The sequence below is a fragment of the Cucurbita pepo genome, chromosome 12 (assembly GCF_057944985.1).
Source record: "Cucurbita pepo subsp. pepo isolate OVF chromosome 12, ASM5794498v1, whole genome shotgun sequence".
In the NCBI taxonomy this organism is placed as follows: domain Eukaryota; kingdom Viridiplantae; phylum Streptophyta; class Magnoliopsida; order Cucurbitales; family Cucurbitaceae; genus Cucurbita; species Cucurbita pepo.
This window is the reverse complement of record NC_141809.1, coordinates 12,724,222-12,743,163: the sequence shown is the minus strand read 5'-3', so window position 1 is coordinate 12,743,163 and position 18,942 is coordinate 12,724,222. Positions and strand designations below refer to the sequence as shown.

Genomic DNA, 18,942 nt, shown 5'->3' with positions numbered 1-18,942 from the left:
AACCACCTAGTCAGAACGACTAGAAAATTCGGAGTAGACTTCAGCTCCAAGATCCATACTTCAGTCAAGCCCGTCTCTCTCTGTCTCTCACAGAGCCCGATCGCTTGCTTCCGCCATGGTTTTCCCATCTTTTTAGTGCAGAAGATCAAATTTTCCTCTGTAGAACAGAGACAGGGGATCGATCCCGACAGACACCGAGGTTAGTAATCCTTGTCTCAATCTTGCTGGGTTTTCATGGTTCGAGCAACATTTGCGAGCTTACAGCTGAGAATCTTTTGAAGAACGATCTGGGTTTTCATTTTTGTGCTTGATGAAGACTGGAATTAGTATTTAAAGCCATGAAAAATCTTGTGTCTCTGTTTTTCTTTGTTCTTGCGCTGCAACTGTTTGAAGAAATGCGCTTTTCGTTTGGTCAATCAGATGCCCTAGGATTTGCGGTTGTTGAATCTGAAACTAAAGATGAAATTCCTAATGAAACTTATAATTATGAAAGGCATGATGAGGTGGAGAAACAATGCAAATTTGTTCTGTCAGCTGCAGCTGAAATCAGCTCGGATACTACTAGGTTTACTAGAATGAAGGAACAGCTTCAGTTTATAAATGGAGATTGGTGGCAAGATGAGGGAAAGTATCCTATAATGCCTTATGAAAATCTAACTCTTTCAGAAATGAACTTTATAAATGTTGAGAGCCCTTTGAAATTGATATCCTTTTGGGTTACTGATATTGATCCTGCCCATCAAACTAAGAAGTCTGTCAGTGTTAGTGGGTTAGTGTCAATGGGCATAGCTTTGGATCGTGCTTTTGACCAAAGGTCCTATGGACATCCTCATTTTCAGTTTTGGCCTGGCTATTCTGAGCTCACACTACCTTTTCAAGGAATCTATACTGAATCCAAGAAGAATGGTGGGGAAAGAGTGCTGTGTTTGTTGGGTAGTGGGATGCTACCTTCTCGTGATCAAGAGTCCGATAATCCGTGGAGTTGGGTCAAGGATTCAAATGGGAATCCTCATCAGATGCCACTTCTTCAAGACGATCAAATTCTACTTGTTTTGCGATATCCGATGAGGTATACGTTGACAAGTAGAGTAATCCTAGGTGAATTGAGAAGTTTGAACCCCAAGTCGAACTCTAAGTACTTCGACGACGTTCACATTTCGTCTCAACTCGGTGATGTGAACTATGATTTCACAGCTGAGAAAGTTGTCAAAAAAGCGTGTTCTCCGTACCCTTATAATGATGACTTTTTGAAGAAGAACATTAGTACGTATCGAGGTTCTTTTTGCAGGGTTTTGCAAGAAATGACAAGGGGACAAGCTTTCACAATCCTCCCAAACTGGAGATGCAACTCTACAGATGAATTTTGTAGGAAACTTGGTCCGTTTCTATCAGATAAAAAGATCAATGGTACCGACGGAGGTTTCAAAGATGTGAGCCTTTATATGCAGGACGTGAAATGCAAGCTGCGGGGCTCTAGCCATAACGACATATCTGCTAGCGTTTCTGCTGTCTTTCGGGCTGTTTCGCCATCGGAGAATATCTACACTGCTTGGAGAAGAACTGCACTTAATAACATGACAATGGTGTCTGAGGGAATGTGGAAGTCTTCCAGTGGGCAGCTTTGCATGGTTGGTTGTGTTGGGCTTGTTAATATCGATAAGAGCTCCTGTGACTCTAGGATCTGCCTGTATCTTCCGACCTCGTTTACTTTAAAACAACGAAGCATTCTTGTCGGTTCAATTTCGAGCATGAATGATAACCCAACATACTACCCTTTATCATTTGAAAAGTTATTAAGGCCTACAGAGTTGTGGAGTTATTTTAGGGAGTCCCATCCATTTTACAGTTACACAAAGATTGCTTCAGCTGGTGCCGTGCTCGAGAAAAACGAGCCTTTCAGTTTTCGGGCTGTCGTAAAGAAGTCATTGCTGCATTATCCCAAACTGGAAGACACCGAAACATTCGAACTCAGTGAGTCTCTTCTCTTAGAAGATCTCACCCTTCATGTCCTTGCAGTTCCCATTCCAGCTCCTGGTTCTCAAGCTTCGAGAACGGATGTTCAGATGGATATTATCTCTGTTGGTTCCTTTTTCGGACGGGATTGGTCGAGGTTAAATGGATCCATCTCGGACATGGAAACTCCTTATCATGTTAAGCCTGAATACACTGAAAAGCAGCTGCTTGTGAATGTATCTGCATTACTCTCACTCTCAGGACAGACATATAGCAACTTTTCTGCGCTTTTCGTGGAGGGTATTTACGATCCACATGTTGGACATATGTATCTAGTTGGTTGCAGAGACGTTCGTGCATCGTGGAACGTTTTGCTCGAGAGCATGGATCTTGAAGATGGCTTGGATTGTCTAATTGAAGTAGTTGTGTCTTATCCTCCCACTACAGCTCAGTGGTTAATCAATCCAACTGCACAGGTCTCCATTTCCAGCCAACGAACAGAAGACGACCCTTTATATTTCAGCTCAATAAAACTCGAGACGATGCCGATCATGTATAGGAGGCAGCGACAAGATATCCTTTCTCGTAAGAGTGTCGAGGGTATACTCCGAATATTGACACTTTCACTAGCGATTGCTTGCATCACGAGTCAGATATTTTATATAAATCACAATCTCGAGTCTGTTCCGTTCATATCTCTTGTTACACTGGGAGTTCAAGCCCTTGGTTATACTCTTCCACTGGTCACTGGTGCTGAAGCTCTCTTCAAACGACGCAGTTCCGAATCATATGAGGAGTCGTATAATCTCGAAAATAATCTTTGGTTTGTCGTGATGGATTACGTCGTCAAGCTTCAAGTTGTAACCTCACTTCTATTGACTTTGAGACTTTGCCAGAAGGTTTGGAAATCTCGAATCAAGTTACTACGACAAGCTCCTCTCGAACCACACCGTGTCCCCAGTGATAAATGGGTGCTTATTACTACCTTCGTTATACATCTTGTCGGGTATGTAGCCGTTGTCGTGGTTCATGCTTCAAGGACAACCCAAACCCGGGTCGAGAGTTTCTTGATATCTAACAGAGCTTCAAGTTCCCACATGATGCAGGGATGGGAAAGGGACTTACAAGAGTATGTGGGTCTTGTTCAAGATTTTTGCTTACTCCCTCAAATCATTGGCAATTTCTTATGGCAAATTGATTGCAAACCTCTTAGGAAGTGTTATTTCATTGGAATCACTCTGGTTAGGCTTCTTCCACACATTTATGACTTAATTAGAGCTCCTTCTGTAAATCCTTACTTTGTTCAAGAGTATGAGTTTGTGAACCCAAGCATGGACTTCTACTCTAGATTTGGAGATGTTGCCATTCCTTCGATTGCATTGATTCTTGCGGTCGTCGTCTACGTTCAGCAACGATGGAGCTATGAGAAACTAAGCAACGGTCTCGTGGTCGGACGGATTAGGCTTCTTCCAAGCGCTTCTAGAATGTATCAGAGGTTGCCTTCCAAGTCATATGAAGCTGAGCTTGCTTCTGCTGAAAATGGTAACGCCGAACGGGAAGACGTAGAATGATACCGAACGATTTACAGAACATGGTGACATTGAGGTTGTTATAACAGGCAATGTTGGTTTTTTTTGTTTCTTTTACATAGTAGGTGTTGTTTTTACTACATAGTTTCTGCTTGGTTACTGTTTATGGATGTTTCTGCGTCAAATAGAACACTCAGAAGCCTCATTTGAGGATGTCCTGAAATAAAGTTTTGAGAAGATCTTATGAGGATTAGTCTTTTGTTCCTCTAAGATGTTATAGGCTCAATTGATCACAGTTTCAAAACAGAACCATGGATCAAAAGCTAAAACATGACTAAGGAAATCAAGTGGAAGAAGAAACAAAGAAGAGCCACTCCCGAACGTTGTCCTTAGCGTCTTGACGTTGCACAGAAGCCAAGCATGAAGCCCCGCATGATCAGCGTCTCGACGTTACGACTTGGGTGAAACAATGTGATACAATGTCACGCTCATTAAGAAGCAGTCACGTATGGAACCCATTAGTTGAATTTTTCTTTATGCGGTTTTCTTTTTAAGTTTTCGTATGGTAAGAACTCCTCTTCCTTCATTTCTATTTCCTTTGTTTTAGGAGGACGGTACTCTATGATTAAGTCATGGTTCCATTGGGGTAGCAATGATTATTATACAACTTTTATAAATAGTCTTAAACATCAATGAAAATGGTACCTTCAAATTTCCATTTTAGTCTTAAGGTTCTTTCTATTCGAGTCTTACAACTATTAATTCAAAATAGGTCGAAAGAAGAATTCTACTTTTTCTCCCACACAAACACCGTACGAGCATGAACGAATTTGGACCTTGAATGTTCATGGCTTGAAGTCAAAAACAATTTACAGTCATTTGCAAGGAACAAGGAACAAATCAAAGAACGGAGTCAACCTCCCCCTTCTTCTATTGATATCCATTCTCAAACTAGATACTCCCAGCCTTCTTTCGACCGATACTTCGCTTGAAACAACACTTCGATGTATTGACGTAATGTAATGGCTCAAGCTTATCGCTAGCAGATATTGTCCTCTTTAAACTTTATCTTCCAAACTTATCTTCAAGGCTTTTTAAACTCATCTACTAAATAGGTTTCCACACTTTTACAAAGAATACTTCATTCTTCTCTCCAACGGAGGTGGGATCTCACACGTAATTCATCATACATCGCGACCATCTTTCTGTTCACTCACAGAGCATCGTTGATACTCGGGACAATGTTTTGGAACCTTTCTCCAAGAGATAACTTACAAAATTTTGGAACAATGTTATTTTTAGAGTATCTGACTTCTTGGTCGATAGTATATACCTAAAATAATTGAGTTATGTTCCGGACAACATAAAAGAAATGTCTTTCTAACCTAAAAATCAAAAGTTTGAATCTCGGATTTCTGCATATTACTAGACTCAAAATAGAGATGAATACAAAGAACAATTCAACCCCGTTAGTAAAAACTTGAAAGTGATTATTAGTTGCTCGACTAAGCCATTAGCACTCAATGAAATAAAAAAATATTTTGGTAGACGAAACAATAATAAATAATAATAAATAAATAATAAATAACAATAATACCAAAATCTCCATTGGTGAACCAATCACTAACAAGATTTGGTAGTTAAATGAGTACAAATTGGTAATTTTATATATAAATAATGAGAAGATCTGATCTTTTGGTTTGGTGGTTCGTCGCCCTCATATTAGATATCAAGAATGTCTGTATTCATAGCCAAAGCTTAAATTAATACTTTTTTAATTTCAAACACTAATCTTGGTTCTCGACCAATCAGATATAGTCTAAGTTCGTATATATATATATATATATACTCATCAGAGATGTTAATCAGATTTTTTGAGCCAATTCAAGCACAGCTCGAGATGTACATAGGTCGAGTTGAAAAAATCTTCTAAACCAACCCAAAATTTTAGATTAGTGGGGTCGGTGACGTAAGCAACCTGAATAAGGTTTACAACTTAACCCAACCCAACCCTCCATTTTCGAGTTGAATTTTTTTAATTATTTAAAAAATTCATAATTATCTATAATAAATGCTATATTAATATCACAAAAAAATTAACCGATTTTATTTTTATTTTCAATTATGTTATTTAATTACGTCTTATACTTGCTCATGATTTTCTTTTTTTTTTTTCCTATTTATTTATTTTTAATTCGAGGACCACTTTGAAAGAGCAATAATTTTAGAAAATATTTATTAATTTATTAATTAGTATTCTTTTTAAAATATCATTTTCTTTTCATAATTGACTTGTTTATAATAATTCCCTCTTGAAACATGTCTCGATTTTCTTTCTTTTTTTTCCCTTTTAATATTAATATTAATATGATAATCGATCAGTTTTATAATATGGGGAATTCGTGGTCCAATTCTAAGATTAAAAAAAATGAATAATTATAATTTTTTAAAAATTAAATCAACAATATTTATATCATAAATTACAATATAGTTTTTGAAAAAATAAATCGTGGTCCTAATTTAGAGGACCACTAAATTGAATTAATGTAATATTATGCATTTGTCAGCTTACATTCAAGACATATTAGCTTTTATATTATAGTTTTGTCAAATAAAAAATATATTTATTGACCATAGGTTAGGTTGGCCATTTAAATTATTTAAACATTTGTATATAAAGATTTTTTTAAAAATTAATGAAAAATGTTGGTTTATTAAACAATTAGTTTCTCATTTTCAAACATTAGTAGTTAAATATCAATTTTTTTTTAGAAAATTACACGTCAATAACTTAATAATATATATATATATTAAAATTATTTATTTTGTCTTGTGTCACCTAATATTCATTTATCCCATGCTCGTGATTTAGTTTATATTTAATTTATTTATAACAAAAATTGCGTTACAATTTGTTAAAGAGAAATAAAAGTAAAAATAAAAAATGTTTATTTTTCTATAATTCAAAATCTAAAAGTAAATATTTTAAAGGGTTAAGAGAGTTTATGTACAAAAATAAAATTTAAACTTTAAAATAAATTCAAACATTTTAAATTTCAAACCTAAAATACAAAATTAATTTATAATTTAGTCCATTTTTAAGATGGGGTATATTTAAGCTTTATTTTTTTACTTTTTTTTAATAAAACTTTAAGTTAATTTAATTAAAAAACTCTCTGTTTACTATGTTTTTTTTTTTTCTCTTTAAAAAAAATATATTTAAATATATTTATTTTTTACAAATTACTTATTTAGGTACTTTTCATTTTTAATTATATACATACATATACATACATACATATACATATATATACATACATATATATATATATATATATATATATATATATATATATATATATATATATATATATAAAAATAAATATATATATATACATACATATATGTACATATACACATACCACACATATATATATATACATACATATACATATATATATATATGTATATGTTTTTTGAGTTTTTTTTATCCTAATTTTTGTATATATATATATATATATATATATATATATATATATATATATATATATATATATATATATGTTTTTGAGTTTTTTTTGTCCTAATTTTTGTACTAATATTTTCTCATTTATTAAAAAAAATACATTTGAATTTCTAATAATGTACAAAAAATTTGAAAACTTTGAAAAAAAAAATTAAATCTTTATCCAAGCTACTAGATAACAAAACATAGAATTGCAAACTAATAATTTATAAGCTTAATTTAAAAAAATAAATAATAAAAAAACCAAATAATGTACCTAAATAAAGAGAATTATGAAAGAATATATGAACCAACCATCTAATTTAACTCTAAAAAAAAAAACAAGAAGAAATCAAATCATTCAACTCCAAACAAGCTCACGCTCCAAGCTAATGGGTTCAGAAGCGGGTCCAAGGATGGATGCGGGGCTGCCGGTGATAAACTTCAGCGGCGACGATGTGAAGGCGGAGGGCGGCGAGGGGTGGAGGAGGAGGAGCGGAGAAGTCCGAGAAGCCCTGGAAGAGTACGGGTGTTTTATCGCAGAGTATGAGGGGATTAGCCCTGAGCTACGCGTCGAGGTTTTCAAGGCCGTGGAAGCACTGTTTGAGCTTCCAATTGAAACCAAGAAGAAGAACAGATACGAAAAGCCCTTTAATGGGTATGTCGGGGAGCTTCGTACCCTCCCTCTGCATGAAAGCTTGGGCATTGACGACGCCACAAACATCCATGGCGTTCAGGCCTTCACGCACCTCATGTGGCCCAATGGAAACCACCATTTTAGGTGATTTTTTGAATGCTTTCCTAAGTTTATACCATAATTTTGATTTCATTTTGTAACCGCCCAAACACGCCCACCACGATATGGGTCTTCTTTTGAGTTTTCACCCTCGACCTTTCTCTCAATGTTTTTAAAATATGTCAGGTTTACATACCCTTTTAAAGAATATGTCGGTTCAACGGAAGTGAGATTTCACAATCAACTCTCTTTATAATTCATTTCTCCAATTAACGTGGTATCCCCAAATCCACCCTTTGTGGGCCCAGGGTCTTTGCTGACATATTGTCTCTCCACGGTCTTCAAGGCTTAGCTTCTGATACAACAACAGTTGTGGAGGAGAACTAACCATTCTTTAAAAGGGTGGAAAAACGTCTTCATACTAGACACTTTTTTAAAACCTTGAGGGAAAGTCCGAAATGAAAAATATAAAAATAACAATATCTGCTGGTGGTGAGCTTGGACAGTTAATGATGTTCTTGTTTGGTTTGTTTAGTTCGAATTTGCATTCGTTTGCGAAGAAAGCTGAAGAATTGGATCAAATGGTGACGAAAATGATATTTGAAAGCTATGGAGTTGAGAAGTATCATGAGACTCATGCTGCTTCCATTACTTATCTTCTTAGAGCTTTGAAGAACAAAGCTCCTCACTCTCAAAACCCTACTTTGTGCCTTGTGGATCACACTGATAAGAGCTTCACCACCATGGTCTATCAAGATCATACCAATGGCTTGGAGGTCCAAACTAAAGATGGCCGGTGGATTCAGGTCGATAACTCCTCACCCTCGACCTTCGTCGTCATTGCCGGGGATGCATTCAAGGTCGAGTATACATATATCTATATACTCTCACTAAATCCTTACTAAAAAAAATGAACATAACCTAACTTAACCCAACTCGACCATAAAATTTTTGGATTGAATTGGTTGGGGTGGTTCATGGCTAGCTTATAAAACATTTATTTATTTATTTTCAAACATTAAATTAAAATTTTCAACTCAATTTTATTTTATATTTTGAAAATTTATTTTCGTTAAATTATTTTTAAGAGTTGGTAGAGAATAGATAATCATGAAATTAAATAAAAATAAAATAACTAGTAATAAATTCAGGTCGGTTTGGTTCAACTTGATATAGGAGAACCCATGAACTAATCAAAAGCATAGTTTTTTTTTATTTGAACCCAGTCCATGGGTTAGGTTGATCGAGTTTTTCGGGTCATCTAATTTTTTAAACATAAAATATTTGGACGAAAACGAAAGGGTATCTAAGTTACAGAGACCAAAATGATATTTTAACATAAAGTATACTATTCGAAGATCAATTACTCTCAAAACCATCACGTTTTGTTCTTGAACTTTTAAAAAACGTTAAGGACTAAACGTTCGAGTATAAACCCTAATTACGGTGTTCGATTTTGGTAGAGAAGGCTTGGAGCAATGACAGAATAGAGTCACCAACTCACAAAGTGACAATAAGAGGGAATGAAGATAGGTACTCTCTTGCAATGTTTGGATTCAGCAATGGAATTGTGGAAGTGCCCAAAGAGCTCATAGACCAAACCCATCCTTTGAGATATAAACCCTTTGATCATATTGGATTGCTTCATTTCTTCCGTTCAAAAGAGGGTTTCAAATCCAAATCTCCACTCCAAGACTACTGTGCTCTCTAAATCAACAACACCTATCATGTTTGTGTATGATTATAGTTCTAAGTTTCAATGTGTTCATGAGCTTTTGCTTTGTTTGTGTGCTTTTAGGTTAAGAAAGAATGTATGAACTCTAATAAACTTGGTGTCTTTGCTCTTCTTAATATATAAACATAGTTTCCGATTCGTAGTTTCAAATTCAAATAATCGTCCCGATTGATACCAGTTATGTTTGTTTTCTCACTACTTTTTATCATTTTTTTTTTTCATTTTTAATCAAACATTTGAATTTCTAAGATAAATTCAAAAAAGCTAAAGAAATCTATTAGTGAAAATAGTGTTTATAAGCTTACTTTTGAACGGGAGTGTTAAAAAAGAACCGGATGATCAGAAGAACCTAACCAACTCATCTTGACCGTATAGTTTTGATTGGGTTGGGTTCATATAAATAAATTTTTTTTGCATTGGATTGATTTAGAATCGAAATAAATTAGTTCTAATTTATTGTTAATTTTAATATATATATATATATATATATATATATATATATATATATATATATATATATATATATATATATATATATTATATTATGAATTAAAATTTTAAAATATTTATAGCTAGGGTGTGGTAAAAAAAAATTGCATTCAAACAATTAGATTGAATTTAAAAAAACGTCTCAGTCGGATTTAAATCAACCCAAGAACACCGGTACTTTACAAAAGTCAAAAACTAAAAATTAAATTACCAAAGTGATATGTTATTCAAAAATTAAATTTGTGTAATTTTACAAACTTTATGAAGAACGCTTCAAATTCATATAACATTAAACAATATTAGTACAACATTCAAACAAAAATATAATAAAGTATTGTTTAGTTGAAATATATTACAATAATATACGTCTTCTCTATTTTGTATTCTTTTAATTCAATCATTTAAGAGAAATGATTTAATTAAATCAATTATGATCACTTAAAATATATATGAAATAACCCCACAAATTAAATTTAATCTCAAATCCACATCGGTGACCACAAACAATAGATTATACAAACACATGAATCATCAAAAAAAAAAAAAAAAAAAAAAAAAAAAAAAAAAAAAAGCCCCAACCTTTTGTTTCTCTTACATAAGCTATCAAACCAAGGAAGAACAGGTAGCTGTGGGTTAGGCATTGGTGACAATGGGGTCTGAAACACAAGCCAGAGTGCCCGTAATAGACTTGTCCAAATTAGAGAAGTTGGAGGCTGGCAGTGACGCATGGGGCTCAACATGCAAGGCGATGAGGGTTGGTTTGGAGGAATTTGGGTGCTTTTGTGTGGTGTTTGAGGAGGTTTCTTTGGAGCTTCATAACTCCTTCTTTGGAGCTGTTGATGAGCTGTTTCAGCTTCCAATTCAAACTCGAATCAAGAACACAAGTGAAAAGGCTTACCATGGCTACTTTGGCCGCTACTCCTTTCTTCCTCTCTATGAATCCATGGCTATTGATAACCCAACTCGGCTAGACTCTGCTCAAAGCTTTGCCAATCTCATGTGGCCGGATCAAGGAAACAATCACTTCAGGTAACTTCTAAACTCGAATTCAACGTCTTAACAACTATGTAACTATGTTCATGTTTGTGAAAGTTATTTAAGAAAATTGACTCACGCGAGAAAAAGTTAAGTTATAAGTTTAGTTTACGTGTTTATTTAGTTCATAAACTTTAAAAATGTTTTGATTGGTCGTAAACTTTTAATTTTCTGTTTAATAGGTTTGTAAATTTTTAGAAATCTTGATTAGGGGAGACATGATGTTAACTCTTTACCACTCTGTGGTCTAAGGGAGCTATCTTATGTCACGTGAGTGTAATGGTTGGACGAGTGTTGTAAGATGAATGTCTTGGGCATCTTCCTTTGCAAATGGGTTTTCGAAAATAATATCATAGGCACGAGTGTGTCGACATTGTGCCATGTAAACATTTAAACTTTAGGATCAAATCAACACAAACTTGAAAGTTCATAAATTGTGAGATTTCACATCAGTTGGAGAGGAAAACGAAGTATTCCTTATAAGGGTGTGGAAATCTCTTCTTAGAAGACGCGTTTTAAAATCGTGAGGCTGACAGTGATACGTAACGTGCCAAAGTGGACAATATCTGCTAGAGGTGGGCTTGAGCTATTACAATTGGTATTAGAGCCAAACACGAGACGGTGTGCCAGTGAGGATGCAAGTCTCCAAAGGGAGGTGGATTGTGAGATCCCACATCGGTTGGAGAGATGTGGAAACCTCTCCCTAGCAGACACGTTTTAAAATCGCAAGGTTGACAGCGATACGTAACAAGTCAAAGTGGACAATATCTGCTAACAGTGAACTTGATGACTTAGACTGTTACATAAATTGAACTTATAATTTAACCTAACTTAGTCAGAACGTTGCTTACCATTCAAATAATCGAACATTCAAAGTTAGATCTTCCAGTCGTCTTTTATAAAAATTGAAAAAAAAATGGGAGTTTTTCATTTTTATTATCTTCCCTTGACGAAATCACAGCGAAACTATTCAACGTTTCTCAACCTTGATGGCAAAACTGGACAAGATAGTAACAAGAATGGTGCTTGAAAGCTACGGAGTATCAAAGCAGCTGATCGACACAAACATAGATGCAACAGCCAACCTTCTCCGCTTCTTCAAATACAGAGTTCCTGAGCAACACGAAACCGATGTGGGACTGCACGCCCATACAGATCTCACTTTTTTCTCCATAATTCATCAACATCTCATCGGCGGTCTCCAAATTCAATCGCTCGACGATCAATGGATCGACCTCGAGCCCTCCAGCCACTGCTCCTTCATCGTCATGGCGGGTGACGCGCTCATGGTATCCACACTTAATCATTCTGATCCATATCAATTATCGTTGAACTATACTCACTTTGTCTGAATGAATAAACATAGGCATGGAGCAACGATAGAATAAGGAGTTGTAGGCATCGAGTGACGATGAAAGCGGAGGAAACGAGATACTCAGCGGGGATGTTTTCGTTCAAGAATGGGACGATTAGTGTGCCTGAAGAGCTTGTGGATGATGCCAACCCATTGCGATACAAGCCCTTTAATCACTATGACTTCCTTACTTATGACAAAGCAAAGGGTTCTAAAAAATTTCTCTATCGTATTAGAGATTATTGCAGCATTTGAATCAACAAAACTTCAAACTCTGTCCAATATATATGAATTATTGTTCATCAATAAGTTTGCTTGTAAAATATTTCCCTTTCTTTCTTCCATAATTTCGAACATTTGTACCGATTAATGTTATTGTGCTTGTTTTCTCGTCGTTTATTTACAAAAGTTCTTGTTTTTGAAAAAAAAGTTTGAATATTATGTTACCCAGATGGTGGATTTGTCCGCTAATATTTAGTAGAATAAGTTACTAATTTATCGAGTAAGTTGAGTAAAAATGTTAGTAGACTTGTAATAGAATAAATTATTGTTATGAGCAAGTTCAGCCTGCTTTAATGAAGTTTTCTATAATCCTTAATTTAACTTGAGTACAAAGTTGAGGAAGTTAGTTAATTAATAATATTTAATAAGATTGTCTGTTCTTAATTTGAGTAGAATGTTTAGGGAGCTCTGTTTAGAATGTTTAGGGAGCTCTGTTTTTTGTTTTAATAGGTAAGATTTGTTAAAATAAAACTTATTGATTTGTGAAATAACTCTCACACACACTAACAATCGAACGCTCTGATACCGCTTTGTAAAAGGGAAATGTCAAGAAGGGAGAGACGAGGAGACGAAGAATATAAAAAACAGTTTTTCTATTGCTCTGTACCTTTCTTTTTTTTTTTTTTTTGTCGGGTACCTTTCTAATAATAGGGTCAGACAAACTCTGATAAATTTTTTCCATCACTCTCTAAAACGACTCCGAACCTTTTTCTTTCAACGGTTTCTTTTCAAATTTAACTTTCCTAGCAAAACTAACATTCAGTGTTAAGTTTATTCAAACGAGATTGTCAGTGATTCTTAATTTGAGAGGAAAGTTTAGGAAGCTAGTTAGTATTATTTTATGCTTTAATCAATAAAATTATGTGTGATTTTTATTTTTATAGTGAAAGTTTAACTAATAAGATGGATGGTCTGTCAGTGAAAACACTGTGACATGTATGTTTTTTTCACAATCACTACAAGAAATAGAATTGAAAGGCATGATTAAAAGATCTCTTTACTTTGTTGTGTTTCGACATATTTTGATCGTGGTCAGATCCAAAAAGATGGAATCATAGGCGAACACTTTAGTAAAGAACTGTGTGTTATTTATGTAGTACACGAACAGTTTGTTAAAGAAGTGTGGGAAGGAGATTAGCCTACTTTGACCTGGCTCTCATCCTTCACGTCTACACGGATACAAGAGAGTCCGTCAAAATGATCGGATTTTATACGGATAAAGTCAGTCCAAGATATGGGGCGGTAAAGCGGTGGCTGAGTTGGGCTCAGAAGCTTCTTATGCGGTGACATTTCGACGTTTTCCGGCGGCACAAAAAGATAGGCCACCGAGAGCCGCTTTTTAGTCCGGTTCACAACGGCCTGATGGAACGGACTTTTGTACAACCCATTCGACACTATTTGGAGCATGTCTCCGACTTGAACCACTAGTGCACCGGCCACCGGCTCCACCGTCACCCACTGCTTCCCTTCCCGCAACATTTGTAACCCTCTCGTGTTGTTTTGGTGCAGGACGGTTAAGAGGCTGGTGTCTGTGTGGGCGCCGAGCCCCATGGCTCGATCAGGGTCAGGGCAAGCTGGGTAGAAGTTCAACTGGGTGGCTGCATTACATGTCTTGAAATCCTCATTCGGGCCGGCCCAGTTGATGTCCTCTCGGGTTATGCCCAATTCGCTCAACGCTATCCACATCAGCCTTCCACATAGACTCTTCAACTCTCGGTCGTATTCCGCCATTATATCACTACAAGAAATAATAAACACGGTTACGAATAACGACTCTCCATAATTATATGATTTGTGGTATGATATTGTCCATTTTGAGCATAAGCTCTTGTGGCTTTGTTTTGCACTTCGTCAAAATGCCTCATTTGAGGATTCAAAATATCATGTTAGGAATCACGACCTTTCCCAATGGTATGATATGTCCACTTTGAGCATAAGCTCTCGTGGCTTTGCATACCATGTTAGGAATCACGACTCTCTACAATGGTACGATATTGTTCACTTTGAGCATAAGCTCTCGTAACTTTGCATACATTGTTAAGAATCACGACCCGCCACAATGGTATGATATTGTTTATTTTGAACATATGCTCTCGTGACTTTGCATACCATGTTAGGAATCACGACTCGCCACAATGGTATAATATTGTCCACTTTGAGCATAAACTCTCGTGGCTTTGCATACCATGTTAGGAGTCACGACCCTCCACAATGGTATGATATTGTCCACTTTGAGCATAAGCTCTAGTGGCTTTGGTTTGGGCTTCCCCAAAAGGACTTATGCCAATAGAAATGTATTCCAACCCATGATCATTCCCTAAATTAGCGAACGTGGAACGTACCACACACTGCCAATGATCGAGTAATTATTTGGTGAATGATTGAATATGGGTTTGATAGGAGTAGTACCAGCGTTTGGAGTAGTCATGAGGCCAGAGGTGGCGGAAGTGTTCGAGAGGAGAGCCCATGATGGTGAAGCTTTCAGACCACATACGCTTAGGGAAGAAGGAGTTGATGCGGGCGATGCCATAGCCAGGGAAGGTGCCAGGGGTGCGAGCAGCCTTGAGCTTATGGGGAGGGGGGAGGGCAAAGAGGTCAATGGCGGAGGATTGAGCGGCATGGATGAGGGAAAGGGGGACGCCATGGTTAATGATTTGGAAGGAGCCCCATGTGCGTAAGGCCTCGCCGATGAGGTCGGGGGCGTCGGGGAGGGAAAGGTCGATGAGGGGGAGGGTGTCGGAGAGCGGCGTGGAGTGTTGTTGGAGGGAAGGGAAAAGGTCGGGCTGAACCCACTGGTAGGAGTCGGGGAGTACTTGGAGGGAGTCCAAGTCGTGATCTTTGTGAGTGATGTAGACACTGTGGTGGGTTCGGGTGGTGGCCATCTTTGTTTTCTTTTAGATTTTGGGAATTTCAAAGGAAGAGATGTTGTTGAGAGAAACATAGGCTATAGCTATTTATAGACATCATCGTCCTCACAAATTTCCGTAATGGTTCGATATGGTCCATTTTGAGCATAAAAGACTTCGTACCAATGAAGATGGTACTCTCCGCACGTGGCACTCCAACACTCTCGAACTCATACACGCCCAAACGAGAGAGCTTAAGAGAGAGAGAGAAATAGACAGAGAGAATAGTGAGAGTAGTAATACGTGTTCATGTTTTTCTGTTAACTATTAAGTGAGTGATTTAATTATTGGTTCGAAAACTAATTTTAATTTTAAGTTTTTTTTTTACTATTCAATTAGTAGCTAATTGTAAAAAAATGTGAAAGGACCATTTTGTCCTCTCCATCAAAACTATCCTATTATTATTTTTGAAAATTAAAAATAAATAAAGTAAATGGCATGCATCTCCTCCCTATAATCTATGGATGCCTAAATCACATCCACAATTAAATTAATATTATAACGCCCGAAAAATGTTAGGGAATAAAAAGAGTAAAAAAAAATTACTTTATTTTAGTATTTTACTCGCTCTCATTTTTTACTTGAGGTAATGACTAAATTCTGGTCGGAAACGAGAGTAGTTTGGCCATACAGACCGATCTAAGTTTCTTCCGAGCTAAAAATTTGAATCAAAACTAACCTCCGTCCCCTCCTAAAATATACTCTAAACTACATGACAACACTCCTCTTTTTTATTTTGACCATACTACCCTTCCTCTTTTGATATGTCTATTTCAATATGGGCTCCACTCACAAGAGAAGAAACAAGTTCAAGTCTTACATGCATGCCATTCAATATATATTTACTCTTGGACACATCTTCAAGGGCAATTTTGTCTCTTCCCCCACACAAAAGTAACAAAAAAATTGGTGCGTTTATGCATGTTCGAGATCGTGGCTACGACAACTCTGTCTCCTCTCTCTTCCCTCTAATAACTCCTATCTCGCCTTTTAAAAAAAAAAATACTTTATTGAAAGAAAAAAAACTTACATGCAATCTAACAGAAAGGAAAGCTACAAAAAAGACTCGCCACTCGAGTAAATATTCACAACTTCTTAGTTTTTGAAGAGACGTTAACCATAAAACAGTTAAAATAATGGCATCTTCCTAGATGTGCGGGGAGGAGTTATTATGATCGGTAAAACAAAAAACCCTAAAACGATTTTATTTGTTTAAGAACGAACGAAAATGAATCTTCAACGATCATAACCTCCCAAAACCCTTGTCTCTTGCATGTTTAGTGCTTAGGGCTAATGATTTTGGTTAAGAATATTGCATGATATGAAGTTGACATTCTTTAAATTTAAAAATAACCCAAAAAATTGTTAAAACCCTATTCACTGAAGGTTGGGAATAACGATTTCAACGCCTTTTTTGGTTCACTCAAATCCGACCTAAAACGAAGAACGTGATGATGTGATAATAAAATTGACATCAGAAATTAGATTTTCCATTTAATAATTCTACGAGTTTGGAAGTTTTGAACGGTGGAAATAATATATAAGACAAAAATGGCTTTTGAGAAACAATTCAACACTTGGGGCTTGACTTCCGACAAGACAGCTTATAGAAGAAAAACAACAAAAAAAAAAGACCTTAAAAAAAATCAGAAAACATATGTGACACTTGACCATGCGTAGAAATAGTGGAATGGTAGCAATCTAAGACATGCAAAACCTAGCTAGCAAGGTTCGTATCTTGTCAACTTTAGTGAAGAAGACAAAGTGAGCTAGAGTAACACTTGTCGTGATCGTGTTGGACCGTCCTAGGTTTCTCTAGTTTGATATGTTAAGGTAAAATCAAATCATTAAACATTGGTCTTAATGTTTTTTTTAATGTATGATCAAACATAGACCACAAATGTTTACTTGCTCTTTGTTTCCTTATTTAGTATTCATTCTTGTCCAAGTTGGTTTTGGTAGTGGCCACTCCCAAATCCATACATGAATGAGAATGACTTAATATCTCAATATCTCAACAAGATCTGATTTGATTATCAATGTTTTGGTATTATTGTGTGAAAGTTTGCAATGGGTAGCTCTTTAATGGACCGAGACCACATTCGAACGAAAATGACTTTAGTAGGATGACTAAGTTACTATTTATACCAACAGGATGCATCTTTCTTTTCGGTAACTCAATCATAAGAATTTCGAAATTAAACGTGTTTATCTTATGTTGGATGACCTCTTAGAAAGCGTGTGAGGGTGATCTCTTGAAAATTTTCTAGGAAGTATGTGAGTGAGGATCTCACTGTTAAAAACGAGAAGTAATTAACTTGATCATGTCGTAGGGAATGTATGAGATTGTTGGTACCATTAAGTGACGAATTCTATAATAGTCCAATCTCATCGCTAGAAGATATTGTTTTCTTTGGAGTTTTCCAATTGGGTTTCCTCCCGAGGTTTTTAAAACCCGTCTGTTAAGGAGAGAATTTTACGTCCTTATAAAGAATGTTTTATTCCCCTCTCCAATCAATGTGGGATCTCACAATCCATCCTCCTTTCGGAGCCTAGTGTCTTCGTGGGCACTCATTCCCCTCTCCAATCGATGTGGATCTCACAATCCACCCCCCTTTCAGAGCCTAGTGTCCTCGCGGGCACTCCTTCCCCTCTCCAATCGATGTGGGATCTCACAATCCACCCCCTTTTGGAGCCCAGTGTCCTTGCGAGCACTCATTCCCCTCTCGAATCGATGTGGGATCTCACAATTCATCCCACCCCCCTTTCGGAGCCCAGTGTCCTCGTGGGCACTCATTCCCCTCTCCAATCGACGTGGGAACTCACAATCCACCTCCTTTCGAGGCCCAATGTCTTCGATAGCACTTGTTCCCCTCACCAACCGATGAGGGATCTCACAAATTCAAATTCCAAATTCTGATCGAGCAAAAATCTCAGAAATTCTAAATCCTGATCTAAATTCTAAATACTAAAACGCTAACAATATCTACGACCAGAAGAGGACAAAGAGAAAAAGCATGGCTTTGATGGCAAACCTGTGTCCTTACAATAATATTTTAATATTAACCATCTTTATCTCCATATTCAATTCACTAAGCTTCTTGTTACATCATCTTCTTCGCTTCCTCGAGTGTCTTGACTTTAAACTAATTTATATTTATATATTGTTTATCAAACAAGGAATAAATAAAATAAAATAAAAAAATAATAATAATAAGTGGGGAGGTGGCAGCAAAGAATGTGACACTAGGGTTAAATTATTAATATATTATATAGTATTGGCTTTTGGCAACTATATAATATAAATGCATGCATGGGTATATTGAAGGGGCAAAATGATAGATGCTGCCAACAAAGTATATTATAAATAAGTTAGGACATACTCCAATTTAATGTGTTGTTTTAATTTCCAGCTCCC

At 36.1% G+C, this 18,942-nt stretch overlaps 4 protein-coding genes across 5 annotated transcripts; 3 read left to right on the top strand and 1 right to left on the bottom strand.

The window, feature by feature from the left end:
- Positions 1-27: 27 nt before the first annotated feature.
- Positions 28-3,735, top strand: LOC111806857 (uncharacterized). The gene has a single exon (XM_023692360.2). The coding sequence runs from the start codon at positions 339-341 to the stop codon at positions 3,522-3,524; it is 3,186 nt and encodes a 1,061-aa protein (XP_023548128.2). The 5' UTR covers positions 28-338; the 3' UTR covers positions 3,525-3,735.
- A 3,635-nt stretch (positions 3,736-7,370) lies between these two features.
- Positions 7,371-9,618, top strand: LOC111807100 (putative 2-oxoglutarate-dependent dioxygenase AOP1). 2 transcript variants are annotated; one of them, XM_087129347.1, is made up of 3 exons: positions 7,371-7,768; positions 8,388-8,583; positions 9,192-9,618. In XM_087129347.1, the coding sequence occupies exons 1-3, from the start codon at positions 7,380-7,382 to the stop codon at positions 9,432-9,434; spliced, it is 828 nt and encodes a 275-aa protein (XP_086985473.1). In that variant the 5' UTR covers positions 7,371-7,379; the 3' UTR covers positions 9,435-9,618. The 2 variants fall into 2 exon arrangements, with proteins under 2 accessions (XP_086985473.1, XP_023548444.2); XM_023692676.2 differs by having other exon boundaries at positions 8,259-8,583.
- An 894-nt stretch (positions 9,619-10,512) lies between these two features.
- LOC111806348 (putative 2-oxoglutarate-dependent dioxygenase AOP1) lies at positions 10,513-12,744 on the top strand. The gene is made up of 3 exons (XM_023691614.2): positions 10,513-10,976; positions 11,944-12,271; positions 12,349-12,744. The coding sequence occupies exons 1-3, from the start codon at positions 10,597-10,599 to the stop codon at positions 12,589-12,591; spliced, it is 951 nt and encodes a 316-aa protein (XP_023547382.2). The 5' UTR covers positions 10,513-10,596; the 3' UTR covers positions 12,592-12,744.
- Positions 12,745-13,684: 940 nt separating this feature from the next.
- Positions 13,685-15,542, bottom strand: LOC111807424 (gibberellin 3-beta-dioxygenase 1). Its single transcript, XM_023693146.2, has 2 exons — positions 15,028-15,542; positions 13,685-14,356 (listed from the first exon to the last, which is right to left on the bottom strand). The coding sequence occupies exons 1-2, from the start codon at positions 15,498-15,500 to the stop codon at positions 13,753-13,755; spliced, it is 1,077 nt and encodes a 358-aa protein (XP_023548914.2). The 5' UTR covers positions 15,501-15,542; the 3' UTR covers positions 13,685-13,752.
- Positions 15,543-18,942: the final 3,400 nt, after the last annotated feature.